Source organism: Micromys minutus (genome assembly GCF_963924665.1).
Source record: "Micromys minutus genome assembly, chromosome: 13".
Taxonomy (NCBI): Eukaryota; Metazoa; Chordata; class Mammalia; order Rodentia; family Muridae; genus Micromys; species Micromys minutus.
Window position 1 is genome coordinate 36,265,851 of NC_137982.1, and position 23,927 is coordinate 36,289,777.

At 38.3% G+C, this 23,927-nt stretch overlaps 1 protein-coding gene across 1 annotated transcript in view; it reads right to left on the reverse strand.

Annotated features, from left to right (window-relative positions):
- The window catches only part of FAP (fibroblast activation protein alpha), a 66,113-nt gene that overhangs the window by 9,279 nt on the left and 32,907 nt on the right, over positions 1 to 23,927 (reverse strand). Inside the window, exons 13-21 of the mRNA XM_080928183.1 lie at positions 22,496 to 22,600; positions 22,327 to 22,397; positions 20,096 to 20,149; positions 18,295 to 18,419; positions 14,518 to 14,565; positions 9,234 to 9,332; positions 8,723 to 8,792; positions 7,767 to 7,961; positions 2,566 to 2,620 (exon numbers count right to left, since the gene is read on the reverse strand). Of these exons, the coding sequence (XP_080784309.1) occupies positions 2,566 to 2,620; positions 7,767 to 7,961; positions 8,723 to 8,792; positions 9,234 to 9,332; positions 14,518 to 14,565; positions 18,295 to 18,419; positions 20,096 to 20,149; positions 22,327 to 22,397; positions 22,496 to 22,600 (822 nt within the window). The remainder of the gene's footprint in view (positions 1 to 2,565; positions 2,621 to 7,766; positions 7,962 to 8,722; positions 8,793 to 9,233; positions 9,333 to 14,517; positions 14,566 to 18,294; positions 18,420 to 20,095; positions 20,150 to 22,326; positions 22,398 to 22,495; positions 22,601 to 23,927) is intronic.

Here is a 23,927-nt window from a genome sequence, read left to right on the forward strand (position 1 = left end):
GATAAGGCTAGTTTGGAGTAAACTAAGAATGAATGATGCCCATGGAAGTTGTGTCTTGAAGGAAAGATGACAGATAAACAATTGAAACATAAGACTCAGAGGAAAAGGACCTGCAGGTGGCCCGATTCTGGAACCACAGCATGCTCGAAACCCCAGAGTTTGATCCAGTGACCTACAGAGTATTGATGGGTGAAGGCCACACTCAGAGGCACACTCACATTTAAAGGACCCACAGACTGACGATCACAGAGGCACAGAATACAAAATGCTACACATGCCTAGCCACTTCTTGTTATCGAATATTACCTTGCTATCTTACTTCTCCAGATATCTCCAAACTTTTTCCTCGAGAGTCTTTAGCCTTTCAAAGTTTGTCATACTTTTGACCAACTCACACATGCTCCTTTGCATTATCAAGACTAGAATAAATGTGGGCTGCACACTCTGGAATGTCCCTTTACTAAGCTATTATTGCCCATCAAAGATGTTGACTCATATCTGATGTCTCTACTAGCTCTCACAGCCACAAGTAACTACATTTCTTCCTGCTGTTGTGCACAAGTATAACTTTTAATAAACCATTGTTTTTCTACACTATTCTCCTATATAAAAGTCAAATCTAAGACTGGTTCACCCTTTTATTAATAAAGAACCTAGAGTGAGTGCTGAGGATGTGATTCTGTACACACAGCGCTTGCCTTGCATGAATGAAGACCAAGGTAGAACTCAACTATCATGCAAAATTTGGGAAACTGGTGTATGTTTGTCATCCCAACACTTTGAAGGAAGATTCAGGAAGACCAGAAGTTCCAGGTCATTTTCAGATATATTGGTAAGTAAAAGGTAATCTAAGATGCATGAGTCTGTGTCATAAAAAAATAAGATAAAATAAATTGCTTAACACAGGGCCTAGTTGAGATATAATGATATTTTACAATGATGAAGAAATGGATGTCAGAGACTAGATGTATGGGTTAATAAGAATGGAGTGTCCCAAACTGGAAGAACCAATATACAGGGGGCATAGCAGTATGGCTTTTACACCTTGTTTCTCCAGCCACTTGGGGTCTACTCAGACGTGGCATGCATTGCAAAGCCACCCATTGCTTTCTTCCTTAAAACGTGCTCTTACAAGTCTGCTTCATGATCATGGCCATGAGAGAGTCAACAGTGCAAAGAAAATAAAACACTATTTCTTCTGATGGCATTGACAAAATCAGCTATGGTAAGCATCTCTTATGGAAAGATCCTGGGTTGCTATAAATGCACTGCTGGATGATGAGGGGATTTTCAAGTCAGCTCACAGAAGACCCTCAACCAGACTAATGCCTAACCTGTTAACATGTTAACATGTTCAGTAAGTGAAATGGAAAGTTCTAGTTTATGGTTACTCGGAGCCTACAGAAGAAATACAGCATTGCTCTAAGCAAAATGTTAATGATTATGCGTGAGTTGCTTAAAAGGAAACTCTGTCAATGATCTACTTTAGAAATTTCACAAACATGGATAGTCTAAATGGTCTTATCTGAATTATTGCCCTATAAAAATATTTCACTTGCTTCTACCCATTTGAATCCAACCCTGCTTAGATATTTCACATTTGATGGTTTTTGAGAAGCAGCAAATGGCTTGAAATAACAACTTTCTCCAAACTCCTAAGAGCCCTTCATCTGGTCACTGAGCTCAGAGCTGAGCTGGATTCTGCAGATTCCCTTCCATGCTGGGTTTCATTCCCTCTGTCTTATGCAGGCCTCTGTCACAGAAAACAGCCAAGAAAAACAACCCAGGCACAACCGCCTGAATATTGACTTGCAAATGTACAAATTTAGACCAAAAAGTGAAGCAGGAAGACTTCTTTTAAAGGGTGATTATCATAATTCATAATGGGCAAACTTAAACTCTTCCCAATATCTCTGTAAAGTTACAATGACTTCATTGCCCATAATCAACAACCTCTGCCGCTCAGTTTTGTGTTTATTGTTAATAAATGCATCAGTCCTCACACATGAGGGAGCATCAAATCCATGACCCGAACTAGGGAGCCAAATACTGCTTCCTTTCCAATTAGCACCAGTTCACATTGGGCCTACAGGGATACTTTGAATTTTCCCAAAGATGAAAATGCCTAACAGCTCTGTTAGGATTACACTGGTCTAGATAGACACTAAGCAATTTGTATACCAAAAGTCAACCCTTAGCTCAGATTTTTATGAAAACAAAATACAAAAGATAAAATGAATATTAAATCCAAAATCAGAGAGGCAACCAAACTTTCGAAGGGCAGAGTTCATTTCAATATGCTATAATTTAGAATTAAAAATTAAGTTAAAAATGTGTCAATTATGGATTCATTTGCTATACAAAGAAGAAATTAAATCAGAAAAAAAGGAACAAACACTTAAAACCACCACTTCAAAGCTGATATTATTCAAACTGACTGTTTCTATTGACAGATTAGATTATGTCGCAACACTGACATTTCATGAAAACCCTTCTCAGCAAACACTTTGGAAAACGAGTATTACGGGACTAAGTAACAGGCAGAGAACGTATGAAACAACTCACCCAGCCCCATATGGCTATTCTTTCTTCATCAATGAAACCCATTTCTATGAATTTTCTAAAGTGAAAGAAACAAATTTTTAGAATTTTAATTGTGTACACATGACATTTACTTCTTTACACAAGCATATTTAATCCGAGGATTTAATAGAAACGCTTCATCTCTTTGTTTAAACATGTGCATAATAAGGCTGCATTGACAAATAACTAAAATAATATTGTCATGTTTTCTTCAGAGGATGAAAGGACCATTCTTCATCCTTAGTGATCTCAGTGTCCTTAGGCCCAGTGTTTGACTCTTGGGAGTTATCAAAGCCTGTCCCCAGATTGCCTCCTTGGAATACAATGGCATCCCTACTAGTACCTGATTTCCGAATCCTTGGGTCTTGGAAGGAATTTCTGTTTCATTACCAATTCAATTTTTATTAAATTTGTATCACCTTATTTGCATAGTTGTTGATAATCATCATTTTTTAATTTTTGAATATATTTTATTTGCATTTTAAATATTATCCTCTTTCCTGGTTTCCCCTCCATAAACCCCCTATCCCATCGCCCATCTCCCTGCTTTTATGAGGATGCCCTCCTTTGACTATTTCCAGGTTACATCCTGTTTTACATGTACTTTATTCACATTGTAACTAATAAGATTTTAATACATACTATCAAACCTTAAAAAAAAAACCAAGTATTGACAAAAATGTATTCATATACTTTTATACAAAAATGCTTAAAATCTGTACATTTATCTTTGTTTTTTAAAATAAAGTTGTTAAATTAAAAAAAGATAACCATCATTTTGATTTTAAGAACTGTTCAATGGAAAATCTCTATTCTTGCCGTTCATATACAGTAGCCCCCCCCCATCCCAATTGCTTATGGTATGAACCACTAACTACATCTACACGTATCCTTTTAAAATGTTGAAATGATTTGCTCGGTTCCATCACATTTCCAAAACGTTTTCAAAATAAATTTCCCCCCCTTAGGAATAACAGACTATAAGAAAAACAACCTTTAAATCTCCCGGGAAGCCTCCAAAGCAGTGTTTGCCGTGCATTTTTTTACCTCATTTCTCTCGTATTCTAGAGAAAATGGAACTCATTGGGAGAGTGCGTTTAGAGCTCCAAGAAAACTTTATAGAGATCAGAAGCAAGGGAAGAAAGAAGGTGTGAAGGAGTGAGCCGGCCCTGGAGAACTAACTCCACAGTAGGCAAACGGAAGGGCCTCCAGAACACACTGGTGTGGCCTCTGCTTTCTGTGTATACATTTCTCTCATTTCTTCGGAAGGAGAACACACGTGTCTTTTTTGTTAGTGGAACAATGGAATTTCTTCTTTTCTTCTATTGTTCTGGGAACTGAACCCAGGTCCTTAGGTTTACTGTGCTAGTGCCCTCCCTCTGAGCCCTTTTGCCAGCTCTGTAGAGTCACTTAAAGGGATTTTATAGCAACCATTTCGCTCATTGCATCGACTCAGCATGCACGTTTCTGACGCACTGAGGAGTTGGGCAAATGCCCGGGACAAACAGATGGGAAGAGGCCCCGTTAGTCACAGCTTACCCGACACGAATTCTGAAGGACACTGAGTGAACAGGGAAGAAACGGAGTAGCGAATGGAAAATTGCTACCTGTGTGGAAGCTGATCCAGGGAAAGCGAGCAAAATGTGCAGAAAGCGTGGCCCTTCGGCCATTCTCCCACACGCTTCCAAATCAAAATGGGAGATGAGAAAGGTTCGCTTTCTTGTTAAAAGATAGTCTTTGCTACTGGTGTTGGAAGACAGTTCTGAGCCATAAACATGGTTATAATTTTATGATTTCCCAGACGCTAACAATCCTGCTGCCTTGCATCTGAGCCATAAAGCAAATAACAGGTGATTCGTAGGAACAGGAAATTCTTATCCGCTCTCTGGCTAGGTTTGTTCTGGAAGGATCACATTAGCAGGAAATGATAGTTTTTAGTTGTTAACATGAAGATGAAACATTAACACTTAGTGTGGCAGGACTAGGTTAAAGGTTAGCTAGATAATACAAACCTTTTGAGATCAACAGGGCTCTCTAAACTTCATCCTCGAAATCTGAAAAGCTTCCTGGATGGTGAGTTATCAGAAACTACTGATAAGATGGTTTAATCAACACCATGAAGTAACTCACGAATAAGGTGTTTTTTGTAATACTAGAGGTTAAACTGAACTTTATATATTTTCCCCACTTTAAAAAAAAATGACTCTGGGCTAAGAGCACTATGAATCCTACTAACCAATTATGCTGTATAAGAAATTTTCTTTTGATGCTATAAGAGTGATATTTTTTTTCTCTCAAAAATTTTCATCATCAACTATTAAATCACATAAAATTAAGACTTTTGGACTATATACAATGCTGAATATAGTCCAAGTGAGTGGCGTTGACCCTATCATCTCTGAAAATTTGTGATTGTCTGAAATTCGGCATTTTCCAAGAAGCCTGAAGAAACCATATTCCCTTTCCCCCAGCGCTTGTGAACTCGCTACCATGTGTTTCTCTCAGGCATTCTCATGCACGGGTAGGCTATGAGGTGATATTTGCCTCCGTTTTCCACTTTCTTTGCTTCCCTTAGCTTGGCTTGACTAGTATTTACTGCTGTTTCAAGTGCACATACACGGTTTTCTGTTGACATGTAGAAAATTCACCTGTATAAAATTTCATAAGAGAGTCAGTGAAAACAATTTTGTTTCTGGGTTGATTCGAGAGTGACAGTCAAGGGCTTACAAACCCATTTCTTCAGGTTAGGTGGTCACTGTCTGATTCCTAAAAGGCAGCTTTGGGAGATAAGGAGTTGAATCACTCTCAGGATCATCTTATTCTTCTGATGTTAGCCTTTCCTTTCACGAAGAACTAAAATCTTAGGTTTCTTTTACATGTTCATGTATCAGAGATTTCAAACAAAGCTAGGGCCAGCCCAGGGACTCAGCACTATTGCATGTGTCGCCTGAATGGGCCATGTAGCTACTCTATGATCTATGCTAGATGAAGGGCTTGCTAAAAATCCCATTTAACAGTAATACATTTAACAGTAATCCCCTTAGATTGTAAATGCACAGAAAGCAAGGGCTGCAAGGTTTACTGCTTTGTATAGAATGTGATATGGTGGCACGTGGCATGCATTGTCAAGTGTCTGAGCACATGGATGGCAGTATGCTTGCCCTATACCAGGAAAGCTTTCTCAAGATACCATTCTAGAAAAATAGTTTGAGGGACAGTAATGGCCACCAGGTACTACCTCTGTTAAATTTGCAATCAAGTACCAAAGACAAGTTAGTATTATTGAAAAATTAATAGAAGATAGGATTTAAGGCCAGAAATAACAATTTCTGTTAAGGTCCTTATCTGGGCTTTAGTTCTATACTTTTACTTCATTCAAAAGAGCAAATTAAGATTCATTTCTTGTTGAGCACTATATTTGTGATAGGAAATCCAAAGGCTGTATATATATGATTGTTTTAAGTCAAAGCCAAATCAAACCACTCTATAGTTCTATCCACTTTAGAAAGCACTTAAATAAAGACACGATTTATAATTCTTTAGCTTTAAGTTTTTGAAAAATCTTTGGTTTATATTTCCTTGGTGTTTTGCATAGTTTGAGTATTAACAGAAAAGACCCAAGATGTTCCTCTAGCCAAACACCCAAAGAATAAAAGCTTGAAGGCCAACAAATGTGTTCATACTCATGACAGGGCACATCAAAGTTTGGACAAACTAAGCTGAGAATTTAGCTCAGTAGGTAAGTGATTGCTTAACACTTACTAGGTCCTGGAGTTGCCTTCTAACACTGAAAAATAAAAACAAAAAAACAAAAAACCAACAAAGCAAAGCAGAATAAAAAATTCCTCTGTTGCCCCAGTGGAATTCCTCTGAACCCATTTCCTCATTGGACAAGATTCTTCCAAATAAATTAATAGTAAAAATATCATGTCTGGATCAGTGAAGATCATGTAGCCTCCAAGAAGTGAGGGTTTAATTATAAATTTTGATAATGTTTTAACAATGTAATCATCAAATTTACTATCTTTTATTAAAATTGACTAATCTAATTGAACACATTTTGTCTGTGCATAAATGACTATTCACTAAATGGAAGAGACATCGGAAGAAATGAGTCATGACTGCCTTTCTAGTCTTAAAATAAGTTACATAGGAATCTAAATTTTTCTACTTTGACTGGAGTCAGAAATACAATAAATAAATAAAGTGCTGCCTGAACCTGTTCCCCAGCTGTTAAATTAAATCTCTTCTGTATACATTGATCAACTTTGCTAATATCAGTAACACTAAAGGTATAAGAGGTAGTCTACTGAGTTTTTTTTTAAATTGATTGTGAATCATTGTTCAGTCTTTGGCTGTTGTGTGTGCAAAATCATCTATACCTACAGTGCAACCAATCAGCTAAACTTTCATACTGGTAAACTCTCACTCACCGGTTTCACCTCCTCAGTCCATAGGAATAGAGGTCCAAGGCAATCCTGTATACCGTGTTCAGTGCAGTAGAGTTTTATGGACAACATTGTTTTAGATTCTAAGAAGACGATGGCTCCATTAACTGTGGTTAGAAATATAGCTGGGGAAGAATAAATTAGATCTGCCTTCCTTCTAAATGTTTTCAGAATGTTACATCTATTCTATGAAAACTGAAGTTTTCTGACAAGTGAAAACCGGTGTCTACTCTCATGAAGGCATAGTGAGAAATAACAGCAAGATGAATTACAAGTGAACTTCCAGCTCCTAGAACATGAAGTGTCAACGACAATCTCAATTGATTCTAAAGAGGGAGGACTGACAATTGGACACATTTAGATATTTGATTTACTGAAGGCTGTCAGTTAAGTTATGTGATTTTTTTTGTTTTGTTTTTCAACTGAGGACCACAGTAATCAATAAAAGTTTGGATGTAATGTCTTGGCTCTACTAAGCATTTTTTCACCTTTATTGGCTCCTTTCCATGAACAACTTTCCCAATATTTGACCAAAAAAATCCCTTTAAAAGTAATAATAACTTTGTACCAAGTCAGTAAGTCAGACCAAAAAGGAATGAAGTCATTGGAAAAGGTCAGCATGACAGAAAGTATGGCTCTGTGGCAGGCCACACCCACCATGTTCTGGGTTTCTGTAGGGTCTAGCTTGGTGACACAATGACCTGTGTGTGGACAGCTTATGGAAACGGTGCTCACCTGACAGCTGTGAGCTGGTCCTCAACTTCATATACACCCAGATTTCGATACACAGCATGCAGGAGCTTGTCACCCTGGAAAGCAGTGCCCCGACCATCTACCAAGGCAATGACTATCCCTTCGTTACTTGCAAGATAAGTTATCCAATCAACAGCAAATACAGAATCTACACTCTGGCTGCAGGGACCACCATACCTAAAGGAAAATTTAAAAAAATAAATAAATTTTCTGAATTTTTAAAAAAAATTAAAATACATTTTCTCACAACAGTTTAGCATGAATTTCAGCAGTTCCCAGTCCCATTATGTGATAAAAATTTCGATATCAGTAGCATTATTGCTGGCTCTAAATCAAAAGGAGAGCAGGCTTTTCCCAGAGGTTTGCTACAAGGAAGTTGTTTTGGGACACAGCCTCTCCTATTCCCCAAAACGGATACATCTAGGGTTGGCATTTCAAGGAATATGTGTGGGTTTTTCGTCATTTCTGCCACCTGCCACTTGCTAAAAGCAGACATAAGATATACTAAAAAAATGCATGGTGTTTTAAGCAAATTGTGTGTAGGTCAGCACTGATTTTGGGTGTGATTCCACTAAATGTATTCCATTCTTTTATTTCATTTCTAACTCAATTACATAAGATGTTAAGATCATTTACACTATTTTTTTTTTTTGGCTGCAATCTCTTTATCTCAAAGGTATTCTGACACATTCGGCAATTTGCCATCCCAAGGAAATTCAACACAGCAAATGCAGGCAAGTCCATCTCAAATCTCAAAACTTCCTCGATCTATTTTAAATAACCATATTTTATTTACTCTGATTAGTTGGAGGAATATATAAAAACAGCACCAATAGGAACTGTTACCAAGGAGAATGGTTCATTCTATTTCATAAATGTGTGTTTCATCCAACATATTTTCAGTAAATAGCTTTTACACTACACAAAATATTACATACACTTGAATTAGCAAAGGGTACTTCTTTGATCTGTCAAACTGAGGAGGAAGAACCATCTTGTACCATAAAGCTTTGAAAACAGAAAAAGGGAAAATAATTATTCCATCACATATATGTTATTTTCTTTTACAATATACACCATAAAAGTAACCCAGTAAATCACTAAGGATTAAAAACATATTTCCACTGACTCAATTACCTATTTCAGGTCTAATTTGCAAATGAATATAAGTCCTCAAAATACCTGCTTGCTCTACAAGCACCTATTCTAAAATTAAAATTAGATCATCTCCTTTTTAAAAATGTCAGTGTAGAGAGGGAGCTATGGAAAAGTAGATGATCACCTGTATTTATAATTATATTAAAATGCTTAACAAAACTAAATATTGTTAAGTATTTTTAAAGGAGAGCTTATATGGCTTAGACTATAACATTTACTCAGTAATTTTTTTAAAGCAGGCAAAGTTTTCACCTTCACATCTATAAGTGAGAGGTTTTTAGAATATCTTACTCATTTCCCCGTCTTCGAGCTTCTTAATTTCCACTGCAGGCAGCTGGATATTTTTCAGAGCATTTTCCAGTTCTTTGTTTTCTTCTAATACTTGTATTTCTTAAAAAAATATAATATTTATCTTCAGTTCATACTACTTACATCAATAATTTCTTTCGTGAAATTTCTTTGGCTTGTGTGGGTGACATTGATGGGATTGAGTAAGGGTCTACTAAGGTCCTTCACAGTGGCAGTTTTGATGTAGCCGTCAGTGGAGATACTGACGTGTGGGTAACATTGATGGGATTGAGTAAGGGTCTACTAAGGTCCTTCACAGTGGCAGTTTTGATGTAGCCAACAGTGGAGATACCGACGTGACATGTAAGCACGTCATATTCACGTCACGTCCACATCACATTTGACCAGTGCTCTCATACCGCTAACACGTTCAGCATTTTTAGCAAATGCACCAAAGCAACAGTGGTCATTTGATCATCTAGTTCTCTATCCTACTGCAGTTCTTCATTTTGAAGCCATGAGGCTGAATGAGTGACATTTCTTGAAACGTTGAGCAAAAGGGAAAAATACAGTCTCTGGATGATTGATCCAGCTCAGTGAAGGCTGACCTAACTGCCAACATAATGTATTCAGCACGGGGAGTTAAAGCCTGCTTCTGAGATCTTTATATTTATATCTTGACCTTTCCCTGTTATATCTGATAAATGTAGAAATTTATCTTGTTTTGAAAACAGATCGCTGTGTCCATGATTCTTTCAAAATCTTTCTCCCCAAAGTTGTTGTATATCTTGGAGAGCAGCACACAGTACTGTGTCTTGTGACTGAAGTACACTCTAAAAACTGCTGTTTATAGTAAGGACTGGTGGCTCCTGCCTAGAATTTCAGGCCCTGGAGACTGAGAAGGAAGGATCTCAATGAGTTCAAGGCCAGCTTGGTTTACATTGTGAATTCAAGATTAGCCCATCTGAAAGCCTAAGAGCTCCCTCCCTAGGAATAAAACAAAAGCTACTGTTCATACTGAACTCAGCTATATTTCACACTTTAATGTTTCAAACTGAATAAATCAGTTGATCCTCTGAGTGTTATAGATTGGCAATACATGTAAATGGGTTTATATTAAGAAAGCTCTTTAAAATAAGTTTTAATTTGATACTAGCATCTTCATGAAAAAAAATTAGTCTTTCATACAATATGTACAGTTAGATTTTTTTTTCTGTGAAAGAGAGAAGTAGATGACTTGTGAGATATGGTAATTGCTACAAAATAAATCCTGAAGATTTTGTTTACATTTCTTTTTGAAAAGCGGTCACTGAAGACAGTGAACTGGAGACTTAAAACTGCTTTGTTTGCCAAGCCACTTCCCATGGAGCTCTCTGATTTCACATGTTCATGGCATTTTGCTCCAAAATGTGTTATATTTAATCTTAGCACACGTAGAAATGTTTTGGATACGATTTATACAAAAGACATCATAAATTTCATGTTAGCTTTGGGGGATAACCCATCAGAAAAGAAATACTTGTGACATACTACACATTAGAACTCACAAAAATTAAATGCACACATTTAAGTGAATCTAGCTACTGCCTCCCTTCATGTGGAGTCTGTATGTGGAGTTCTCCCCGAAATGAATCCTGCAGGAGGCCAGAATGTAGAGCGGCTAATGGACTCATGAGTGCTGTTGTTTTTATCTGATCACAGAGGCTGAAAATAGGTGTTATCATATTGAATGGTTTTTTAACTTTATTGGCATTCTCTTTAGGACTTAATGAAGTACCAGGTTTGCTTGAAAACCTAATCAATGCCTCTGTAGTTAGAGTCATATTCTTCTGAATAGCGAGGGAAATGTTGTCCTACTTTTTAAAGCACACATAGGACTTCCTAGGGCTACGGTAAGACTGAGAGGTGGACACTAGACGTTTCTATGGAGCAGTGCATTGTGAACCGTCATGTTGTAAGGAGTGATACAATCCACCATATACTGTCTTTCCTCTGCTCAGTCTTCTATGCTCACTGCTCCCCTAAGGAGGGTCTAGTACAAGATATGGAATCCATTTTCCATATGTTCATACATACTTTATTATGACAAAACTCAATTGAACTTTGAAAGTGATAGAGGTCTTATATTCAATTTTTGTTTAAGTCATATTAAAGTGATGTATTTCATATTAATTAAATTTTGTAAAGATTCTGTGGAGAAACTGATAAGTGAGGTCATTCGGTTATTTAGTTTAATGAGAACCTGCAATGCCCAAAGCAACTAAGCTTCAAATGGGTCCTCGACATTAAATGCCAACTCTTCTGGGTCTCCATAGTATTTGGTTCAAGTATAATCTGCTGACTTGAAATGATTTTCTTCTTTGAATGGAAGCGAAACACAGTGCTTTCTTTTAGGGCTTTCAAACTTTCAGGAAACTACCACTGGCTCCTCATTTCTCATCACAGGAGATTAATTCTCTTTATGCATTTCTGAACGCTATCTCCTCCCACCTTTCGGGGACTTTATTATCCTATCTTGTGGGGCTTGTACAGTACAGGACATACATGTAGCCAGACTTATCTCCAGCTCCTGATGCCCTTTCTCCACTTCTCAGCTTTGGTATTGCAGATGTGTGCCATGTTCTACACCTATCATTCTTCAATCTTGTTTAGACTCATAATGTCTTCAGTCAACATTCAATAAATATTTATTATCCTACAGAACAGTACCCATTCCCCCCGCCAGCAGCCAACGTCTCTTCTCTCTTCACAGACACATGCACTAGAAGAACTTGTGGCTTTGTCAAAACAAACAAACAACTCCCACTAATTTCCTAGGTAGGCCCTACCTTGCTTTAATCTTGTCACTTGCGCCCCTGTCTTCTAGAACCTCCAAAAGGTGCTCACTGTTCACTAATTTACCATCTCATCCTCGTCCAAGGCTACTGATACCCCGTTGTCCATAAGCTAACAGCTTCTTGATGGTAATCTTCAGTACAATTGCTATTTTAGCCTTCAGACCCTCAAATTAGGTCATCGTAGGGCAACCAGTTCCATCCAAAGATCCTATCAGTGTGTGAAACAAATTTCACCATCTCCTCAAAGTTCTGTTCTCTACAGTGAGTACTTTGTGAGTAAAAGCAACCATTTCAGTCAACAGTCATCCAAACAGTATCAATTGCTTTTGTATTCAAAAATCTCAGGTTTGATGAATAGGATACTAGGATACATCTCTTACCTAAAATAACCCAGATAGGGGTTTTCCCTGTATGCCGTTATGTTTCCTGTATATCCTGTATTTCCTTCCTCTTAGCACCGCATTTCAATTATTTCAATTTCTCATTGTTGCCTGCTCATACATTTGCATCACCCACTAATCTCTAATCTCTCTGAGGGTAGGAATAAATGTCCAATCTGGTCTCCATCATTTTAGAGAGGTAGTACTACAGTGGATGGCTTAATTTAGTAAATGCCCAAGTGAGAAGGATAAGGGGTCTAAAAAACATCTTTTTAAAAAGGTAATGCATAGAATTTGATATAAAATGGCAGTTACAGCTTTATCAAGAGTATAGATTACCAAGCACAGTTTAAAATCTACCTAGCTGGAGGATCTAAGAATCTATATTTGTGATAAGCATATGGTATGGTTTGAATACGAATATTTCCCATATTTCCCACGAGGCTCTGTGTTTAGATACCTGCTTGCCGGTTGCTGGTACTGCTTTGGAAAGTTCTAGAACCTCTAGGAGGTAGAGGCTTTCTAGAAGTGAATTGTTAAGAGACTGACCTACTTTGCCCCATTCTTGAACCATTTCTGTTCCCTGACTACAGGCATAATGTGACAAGCTACCTCAAACCCCTGCCACCATGCCTTCCAACCACAGCAACCCGGATACCCTCAAGCTGCATTCTTCTTGGAGGTTTGACTGGAAGAATGAGAAAAATAACAAATACAGTGTAAGTGAATACTGTTTCATTAGGCACATTGGTGGATCTGTTCTCTGAAGAAATTTGAGTCATTTCTTGAATTAGAAAATATAAAAATATATATGATGTTCACGGAGAGCAGTAATAAAACTTCAAAAGCACTAAAAAGATGAGTATCTGCCTGGAATATAACAAGAACATAAAGAAAAAATTCTAAGATATAGAAATTCATGTTATGGGGGAAGGAAGTTGAGTTATATTTCAGAGTGGTGATAAGACGAACTTTAAATATCCGTGGCGATTTCTAGTAAAACAGAAATTCAGAACTTGAAAGTAGTATTGCTTTGAAATGTTCTTTCAATGTTGAATATGCCTTATTTACAAGTTTAACCTATTTTTCATCAAAGCATCTCAATATTAGAATCAAGGTTAAAATAACTTCAGAAAAACACTAAATCCACGGTCCCGACTTCAGAAGCTCTGTCCTTGATAGAGCACCTGGCCTTTTTTTTTTTCTTATGACTTTATTTTCACCTATTCTTGATCCATTAAACTGACACGACACTAATTCCCAAGTAGTGTCCTGACTTGTCAGCCAACTGTCCAGGGACTGCTGCAGGCCTTGGTGCTGAAGGCAGGAGCATCCCCTTGCCCCACATCACTCCTGTCCTCCAGCAACTCCAATCGGTCTGCGTTGTTTAATGGCCAATCAGAGGCTAACATGAAACCAGCAGGAAGAACACGAGGCAATTAAATACCCAGATAACTTCGTTGAGAGCAAAAATGGCTGTCTTTGAACTGTGAACCATTTTAAGTACTGTTGCAAATTCAAGGTAGAGGCAAGCTGTCAAAAGTGGAATGTATCCCCAAATTCCAGGGCTTTCACACATAGCAACAATGTGATATAGCTGCTAACACAAAGCAAAGCAAACAAAAGAGCTGGAGTGATAATCACCCTCTGCTCTGAACAGAATTGAAGAAGCAGTGTCTAGATCTTTTTGCCAGTGTGGTGTGATAAAAAAAAAAAAAAAAAAAAAAAAAAACCAAAAATCAAAACAAAACAAAGAACAAAACAAAACAAAACCCCAAAAAACAATGAACAAACCTCCTCCTGGAAAATCAAGAAGATGTACAAATACGCTTTCCTTCTGACTCTAATCTACAGTGGTTTAGAAAGCCAGGGTCACAGCTCCACTACCAAAAAGTACTTGACTTCATGTGATCAGGTTCAAAGCAAACAATATTTCAGTCTGAGGAATAATAGGACTTCTTGAAACTAGTGTGGCATTGCAGTTCACCTTGTCTAGGTTGCCCAGCTATCCTGCCCTCCGAAGAGGCTCATAATAGAGAACTCAGGATGTCTTTAGATGTAAGAGAGTACCTTGGTCTGTGCGGCCATCGTGGAGGGTGGAAATGGGGATGCCAGGGCCTGTGAGCAGAACAGAGACAAGTATGTGTTTACTGTTAGGAATAACATTCCCTGTCTGCCAGGACTGCCTGCAGTATTTATGACTAGTACCAAGATAAATACATCTTTTAACTCTTCAGCGTCTTTATGTAATTATATATATATATGGCATATAGAAGCAGACATTTCAAGTTACATTTAAACAACATGCATCAGGTCAAAGCCCAATCAAAGAACAGAGGAATGAGAAACCTTACCTATGCTGTAGCTTTTCCTGGGTCCTTAATGGTTAAAACCTAAGTAGTTACACAGAACTGCCTCAGAAGCTGCAAGTGGCCTTCTGGGAAGCTGCCACACTACACTGGACAAGTTTTAGCTGTATATTTAAGTATTCACTGGTACCTAGATTTTGTCTCATTTGCTGAGTGTTCAGTTTGTTTTGGGTGGGTAAAATCTTTTATCTTTGTGACCATGACATGCACAACTAAAATTTTTATATAGTGCTTCATATTCTAATATGCTTTTTTAGGTCATGTTTTTGGGGTTAGTAGGTTATGGCAGGAGAAAGGTGGTATTGAGATGTTATTTGGGGGATTAAATAAGGAAGGATGGGGTCATGAGGGAGAGTGGGGTTTGTCACAGAGATTCCAGCCAAGCCTTCAGAAGCTAGGGAGTCTGAAGAGTTCTCTCAATGGGGCAACAAACAGGATTTTATTCCCCCAGCAGAGAGCACAGCCATTTCTCTCTATTACTAGATCAAAATCTCCAGACTTGAGGACTTGGGATGTAAGCTGTCAGTTACCACCTTCTTTTGTAATGAGTGATGAAAAATAATCAGTCCTCAAGATGGCGGCTATCTACCCAGCACAGCATTGCCTACAATGTATCAAACCATTCAGAAACTGGCTGTTTTAATGAGGTGTACATAAATAAACAAACACTATTACTCATCTAAAATACAGAAGAAATTAATACCCAGAGTGTTTTAAAGAATGCATTGAGCAAGAGACTCAGTGCATTAAAAAGCAACACATGTAGAGGTTGGAATAGATACTTTTGCCATTCCTAATATTTTCTTCTACCTTAAGGGAACCCCAATAGTGTCATTGAACCTAAATAAAGCAGAAGAAGGACATCTCAGCGTTCTAAGGCAAGCTGCTTATGAATGGGACCTTCTGGCTTGCTCCTGGCAGCCTTTTCCCTGTGGAAAACATGCTTCTGATTTATTCTTTAGAGCTTTAAGTGCCAAGCCCCATGGGCAAAATCTGCAAGTTCAAGGGTACCCATGTTTATAAAATTACTTGTGGGCTGCAATGTTGGAAGGCACTCACCTTCCCTTCACCACATTTCCCGACAGCCTTTATAAATAATAAAGCTAACATTTTTATTTCCTGCCATACTTCTTAGTATGACTTGAAGGTAAAAGAAAGAGATTTTTATTTGGCTTTCTCAAAAAACAGCAGCCTGTCTGTGACACTTGAGAGTATTAAAGAATATAACTGAAAAGCTTTTCCTGGGAGTCAATGCTTTCTCAAAGTTTTCAAAAGGGACACACATGCATTTTACATTTGGGGCCAGAATCTAAGGAGACAAGGCTATTTAAATCTCTAGCCTTTAATTTATTAACATCCATCATATGGGTTTTCATGGGCATATGTTTCTAGTAGTGGAAACCCGCAACTCTTTTTATCTTAAGCTAAGAGACAAAGTAATGACAGGCTGCCCATGACACAGCAGGATGAGGACACAGCCCTAGAGACGCAACATCAGTACCTGAAATTCTCATTTTGTATTATTTTTGTTCTAGCCACGTTACTGGTATCATTTTACCTGCATTTGTCTTGTCTTCTAGGGCTCAACAGTCCTTTGGAGAGTTTGGGAGTTACATAACGAGGCGTTACTCTTACCCCTAAAGGGAAAGATTTCAAGGTTTTTCCTATGATGGCGGAGTGACTCATTTTACTGGAGCTTCAAAAACACCAGACGATGTGATGCTTCCCACACAGTATATTTTTTGCTAAATGGGAAATTACCATACTGCCGAGGAAGGGTGAGTGGTAGAAAAGTCAGGGGATTCAAGTTCTAGAAAGGACTCTCCCACCAACTTTTGATGAGGGCTTAGTCTTTGGTTCCTTATCTAAATACTTCAGTGAACATTTAGCCTCAAGTAGATACTAGAGGGAGGCAATATACAAAAGTGTTAGCATGCTTTTCTAGAGAGCTATCATGCTACTCAAATATAGAGTATGTAGCACTATAAATGCATGCATATTAATGCCACCTTGGTGTCTTTATCAGCCAATGGAATAGCAGCAAACAACTATCTTGGTAGAGTTTTTAGATGACAGTAATTCTTTGGATGCTTCATGATTCCTCTGTGTATTTTATTAGACACTCTTCTTAGAGTCACAAATAGAATGACTAAAGAGATCAGCCTCACCCAGCCTTCCAGGAGAGAGAAAAAGATAAACAGACTCTCTACATCCTTAGTTCAAGAATGCTGTGTGCCTGACATGTAAGCTTTTGATACATGTTACATAAATAAAGAGTATGGGTTGGAAAATGTTGCATATAACTTGAGAGGGACATTTCATGTTTACCTTTAAATGCCATAACCACAATCAGCCCATATGGCCATGAACAACAATCTCTTGACATTTCAAAGATTCCACTGACCAAACATTTTATGAAAGTGTTATTTCAAACTGACATCTTATGGCATCTTGAAGGGAGCATTCGGGTTAAAATGCTTATTCATGTCTACACAGTCAAATGAGTTGTGGCTCCAGTTCTAGAGCCAGGCTGTTGGATTAAGGGAAGTAATATATCACGATGGCCTAAATTCTTGTTTATCTTACAGAGGCCTCTGTGTCTGAGTAGAGATCTCAAATGATGAAGGGCTCCATTGTTGGCTAAGTCACCTACCTGAGCCAGAGCTATTGATGTCATTAAAAAGGAGGGTGGCATGCACTTTGTTAAATTTCCTACCAAGTATGCTATCCATTCCCCTAAACTGGGGTTAGCTAGGGTGAGAAGGTAACAATTACAGAACTGGAGACAAACCTCTATTTGTCACTGATTCCATTGGTTTGCCGTCTTGTTTTAACCTCTATTTCTTGTTACTTATGCAAGATAACATGTGCATGAAATTAACTCACCTACATAGCAAATGATTTGTGAATGAAACCATGGTATAAACAATCAGATAGTCTTTCCGGGTTGTGCCACCATGGTTCCTTTGTTAATATTTAAATGAATTACTAAAAATATCTTCCAATTTTTAAGGAAGGATTCAGTGGCAAAGATTTGTTTTCTGTCTTCATTGAAACTAGAAGAATAATCTGTCTTCATTGCATAGACTTCAGGTCTCTGGCTCTTGCTCTTGACGCTTTCCCCACAAGTGAAGACAAAGCTTTCAGTCTTCATATCGCTCCTTCTGTGCCTATCTGGTAGGTGGTGTCTTCAGGAGACATCATTGTGATGAGGATTAGTGGCAGCCAGCTCTTGCTAGGCTCTGGCTGTTGCCTAATAGAGGCAGACACCTTAGCCAATCACTCAGTTTCCTCAGATGCAAAAGAGGGACTAATACCTTCCTATTCTTTTCATTCCACAAGTTTTGGGCATTCAATAAGATTCTTGTGTGTAACAAGTTTTCCAAATAAGGAAAGATTGTAAGTAATCCAATGGAGTGACAAGGCTGATGACAGAGGCAATGGGGATGGTCACGCTTACATCAGGACAGTCACCTACCATTGCAGATGAGTGCATAGTACTTGGCTTTGTAGCTGAAACTTGCTGTGTAATATTGGCACCTTTCTTTCCTTAGATGGCAAGTAACACACTTCTTGCTTGGAGGAGAGTTTCCAATGCTAATTCTAGAAGGAAATGAAAATAAAGCTAAGCTGAAATTTTGAGATTGTATTTATCAAAATGTACTACTCCATGTAAAGTGACTAATTTACATATTGACATCAAACCCACTCTATTTTTTCTGTTGCCAATATCATTTAAAGTAGAGGGGAATCACAGTGTTTTGATGTAGCTTGATGTTTGATCCATTTTTGCCTGAATAGGCACAAGCTTTGAGGGAGAAGCCCTCTGTGGTTTTCCTGAAGTGGGAGTATAGAACACTTGTAATGGGAGTGGGTAGTCATTTTTTTTTTCATATCCATTAAGTGCTTCTGAAGTAGTTAGAAATCTCTTTGTGTGTCTGTCTGTCTCTGTCTCTGTCTCCGTCCCTTCCTTCTCCCTGCTCCCTTTTTCTCCTCCCCTACTCCAAGTCAAAACATACAAGACTCTGGCAGCATTACCAAGAAAGGATCCCTCTTCTTCTCTATATCTGGGAAAGGACTTTAGTAACGAGCAAATTGGCAATGAGAAGATGCATTCTGTTTGCCTTCTTCAGTTTTTTGTCCTTTCTACAGGACACATGGGGTTTTGGGAGTTTCAACTAGAGATGCTACCTCCTCCATCTCCCACAGGGCAAGCTGCAATTTTCTCCCTCCCTGCTCCTACACTCACATGAGCAGAGCCCTCTGTGTGGCCCTGAATAGAGTGATTAATTAAAAAAAATGGGCTCCTGGATCTCATACCACACTGCTTCTGGTTCCTCTTTTGGAAATACTGGGTGGTACTCTGCCAAGGGTCAAACTGTGTCAGAGCCCATTCTGGCTGCCAGGGTGAGTGTTTCCAACTCCAAAGACTTTCTCTTAAGAGTTTCCTAAGATAGCCTTGAGCATGACACAGGGGCTCTGGACATTTGTTGTCTCCAGAGAAGGAGGATTTCCACCAACAGACAGGTAAGTGTGTACCCAAGTGTGAACAGGGGACTATAAGAGTTTTTTTTTTCTTTCTTCTTACAGATTAAGTGTGTGAATTTTTGTGTGATTTTGGAAATGTAAAACACAGAGTTAACAGTAACAGCTCAGAGAACAGCATATCCATGTTCAAATCTCAACCCCAAAAATATTATATGTAGCATGTTAACATCGAATGCAAGTACAGTACAGATCAGTTAAGATGTTATTTGGTTTACAGTCAAGCACCAACAATGTTAATGGTTGTTTACACTTCTGTGTGCAGAGAGGAGTCTTTTGGTTATTATTTCACCCATCAATAGGACAGCTGGATTGAACATCAATAACTAATAGAGAGATGCAAGTGACTATAGCAAAGTGAGCCCTAGTGAAGCTCACACTTCGAGAGTAAAAACAGCATGGCACGTAGCCAGTGCTCAATAAGTGTGCATTGATAAATAAAAACTCCAAACTTTTCAAGCATCTATAATTATGTAAAATTCTTATTTATATCACCATAAGGAATTTCCTCCATCACTCTTTTCAAAATAAGTTGGCTCACACTTTGGGTGCATATGATTTTATGCTGATATTGTATATATCATTTTCTGAGTTATTTACCCTCACTTACAAGTGGATTTTATGACATTTCACCTTTCTAAAATGCATTCTACATCTACCCAGGTTTGTGATTCAATTTAGTCATTTATCTCTGTGTCTATCTACCAATACTATTTTGAATTGGTCTAAATTACCTGTAGATGTTTCTTCTTCCAGGGTAACCTTCAAATTCATTGCTAGAATAAAACCTGAAATGAATTTACAAAATATTAAGTATTGATTATTGAATTACAAAAGTATCATCAATAATACTAATAAGTAAAATGGACAAAAATGTGTGTCTAATGAAACTATTGATACTTATGTAGAAGAATTACTGCTGTGCATAATTGTGTTGGGGCATTTACCGTAACTTACAGATCATCAGAGAAAGGTAAAACTGAGCTCAGAACTGTTTTTATGATCAACATATCTTTTTGTGATTCATGAAGAACCATGAAAACTGACCTACTTAAACTAATATTACTCTTTTCCTTTTCCATTATGGATGTTCACTGGTTTCTCAGAACTATGCTATTTGTCTATGACTAAGAACACATTTTGATTTTATTCTACACACCCAGTAGTAGATAAACTTGGCATGCCAGGAAACTCATCTGAGCTAGACAAGCTGAGTATATCACAGGCCACATTAATTCACTGAGCTGCAGAACAAACCACAGGAGAGCAAACTTGCTACAGAACTGCCAGGTGCAGGCTCCTTTCTGTCTTAATACACTATGAAGTGGAAAATCCAGTTTGGTGACATAACTTCCATTCCTCTGTGAATTTATCTGAATATCTCAAAGTAGCTGTCTTTTTTTTTTTCCTCCTCTCTCTCTCCTTCAAGAAGAGCATAATAGAGTGTGAAAAGTTTAGAGTAAACAAGGTTTGTTTTAATTCTCAGGAGGGCTTAGCCATCCAGGTGTCCTCAGTGCCATAAACAAGTTCCTTAAGAAAAGAAGACAACACAATTCAATGCATTTCCAGTATGAAATTCGTATTCAAAACCCACATCTCTCTGTTTTATTTATGTCTGTACTAATGTCACAGGACTACAGTCTTCACTGTCTCTTGCCTTTCCCACATCCTTTCAAACAGTGTGTGAATTAACTGTTCAATCTCTTCCCCCAATGGCCCCTTGTAGCATTCCCAGGTTGTCAACACTCCCAGTACTGCCTCCCCCTCTAACACTGCAGCCTGGTCCACTTTCCCACTTCTCTCTTCTACATCACAGATGATAATGACTATTCTAGCCCATGTATCCTAAATATCTACCCTTTCCTTTCATCTGCTTAAAAAAATAGAAATGGAACTCTTCCCATTCCCAACTCTTCCTGAGGAAACACAAGAAAGGAGGCATAGACTTTTCTTTCTAGTCTATAGCTTACTGTCATCGAGTTTACTAAGGTCAAATCTCAGTCACCCTTAGCCATCATCACTACCATAGCAGGATCTCAAAGCCTTCAGGGACACCTCCCATTAAACCTATTATACTTGAAATCTATCTTCCATTCAGTTTCATCTCATTCTGACTCTAGTCACTTTTATGGCTGCTCTGTGTAAGGACCAAAGTCCTTTGGCTCCCATTCAAATAATTCCAAAGATTAGCAATAGGTTTCTAACACTGTCTGTAGAAATAAAAGTAAACTAATTCTGCTCCTTTGCTCCCAAATTCCATCTAACAGCATTCAGATCGAGGAACTATGACCAATTTACACAGCATTAGAATTGACAGACAAAAGAAAAAGCAGGGACTTCTGATCAGTTAAATGCACCATAAATGACTATTTCAAGACAGCCTTATGAGACAGTGTGTAGGAAAGAACTTAAAGAGTTTCTGAGATTAACAGCAATAGTTTTGACTCATAAGCTTTAGGTCTACAGTCTCATATTCCATTCAATGGCCTTCAGCCAGGTCAATAACATGCTCTGAATATCTGTTTTCTCATCTAAAAACTCAGAGCAATCATTCCTGGCTTATCTGGTAGGCAATAATCCCTCAGTACCTGATGGCTTTTACAGACAACACCAAATCACCGCAAAAGAATCTTCATCGGGCTCCCTTCCATGTTTCTTTGATGCATGTTTGTTACTCTAAGTGTCGAAGAGTAAAATTAACCTCTAGAATCAATTACTATCTGAGAATTTATAGGCTTTTTATAAAAGTCCCTAATAAAAAAATTCTTTCCAAAAAAGAAAACCTTGCTGTTGATTGACTAAAGAACATGCACTCTTCATGAGATCATAGCTGCTTGAAAGTAACCAAAAAGCAACAGAATGTTCTTTGCGTTAGCTGAGTAGACAGTACAGTTCACTATTTGTACATCATTGGTTGGTGCCAATTAAAACCTAAATGCTACATCGTGCTGCGTGCGGTACTTACAGTGAATCCTGTGTCACTCGGAATATATATATGGCCTCCCACTTGCCACTTGTAATTTGAATAGCATTTTCCTATAAAAAGACAAACATTATGTTGTGTGAAGCTGAGCGTCACTTGAACAACCTCAAGTGAATGATCTTTGGGGAGAGAAATCTTGGAAGGAACGTACCACAGTGTCGTTGATGTAGTGAATATGTTTGTAACCATCCTTGTCACTAAATATTTTGTAGTATGAAATGGCATCCTGGCTAAAAGCTGGTGTCGAAACAAAGAACTGAAAGAAACGAACAGAGGTGATATCTAAGAGACAAACTGGACAAAAGCCACAGATGCTTTTGTAAGCCATGTGTGGCTAAGAGTCCTTCCTGGTGTGTCACCTCCCCTGTCACCTCACCCACACCTGAAATTCCAGGTTTTCAAAGGATAGCTTTTCCAGTGACTCTAACAGAAACTCACAGGTGCTGACTGGTGCTTCTTTGCTTCACCCTATTTTATCACCCCTGGAACCCCAAGCTTTACGACATCTAATTCAATAAGTGTCTGTCCTAAGGTGATGTGGTTTGGAATTGAAATTCAGGAATACAAACAAATGTTGACATTTAATCAAACCAAACTTTAAAATGGGGGCATTTGATCAAAGTATAATTCTTTTTTTTAAAATAAATTATTGTTTTTACGTGCATTGGTCTTTTGTCTGTATGTACGTCTGTGTGAGATGATCAGGTGCCCTGGAACTTGAGTTGTAGACTGTTGTGAGTCACCATGTGTGTGTGCTGGGAATTAAACTCAGTCCTCTAAAGAGCTGAGCCATCTCTCCGGCCCCAGAAGTACTTTTGATTTTTGAGTTGTCTGATGCTAAGCTCCTAATGTCAACAGCTTATTGAAGACATTTGAATGGCTCATTTATGGTGGTCTAGAAGCCCCGGATTTGAACAGCACTCTTGAGGAGAGCAGTGAAGCATGGGTGGGGAGGAGGGCGGACTTAGTTCTGAGCTCAAGAAGCAGAATGGCCTTGTCACCGGAGTTTGAGGAATTCAGCAACATGCTGCTGGCAACCATCTAATTGCCTTGAACTACCAGTCACTCAAGTGTCCTGGTATGGAACCAGCGGCAACTAGTTAGTATCCTAACTAGTACAGACAAGAGAAAGCCTGTCCTCTGGTGAAATGATGACACCTTCCTGAGAAAAATCTCATGGGTCTGCACACAGAGAGTGAAAAAGAGAAGCGAAGAATCATTTTGCACTGTATTCCATTAAAATGGTCTGTGTCTTGGGTTGCATTTGAGTGACTAAAACATGCAGAACCAGTTGGACCTCACACTATGTCGTATGAGGGAGTAAAGAAAGGTGCTTGTAGTAATGCTGCTATTCCTTGCTTGAGAGGGAAACTTTCTGAAATGAAGAAGCCGCTTTGTCAAAGGCCCACACTAGTGCAGTGCACCCACCAAATACTTAGTCTCTGGATGCAAGTTCACCTGAATTAGCTCTATGACAAGCCATGCTGATAGACATAAGCAGCCTCACCTGTCTCAGTTTTCCACTCTATTTCAAACGTATTAAAAAGACACACCGGACATTTATACTTAGTGACATTTATAAA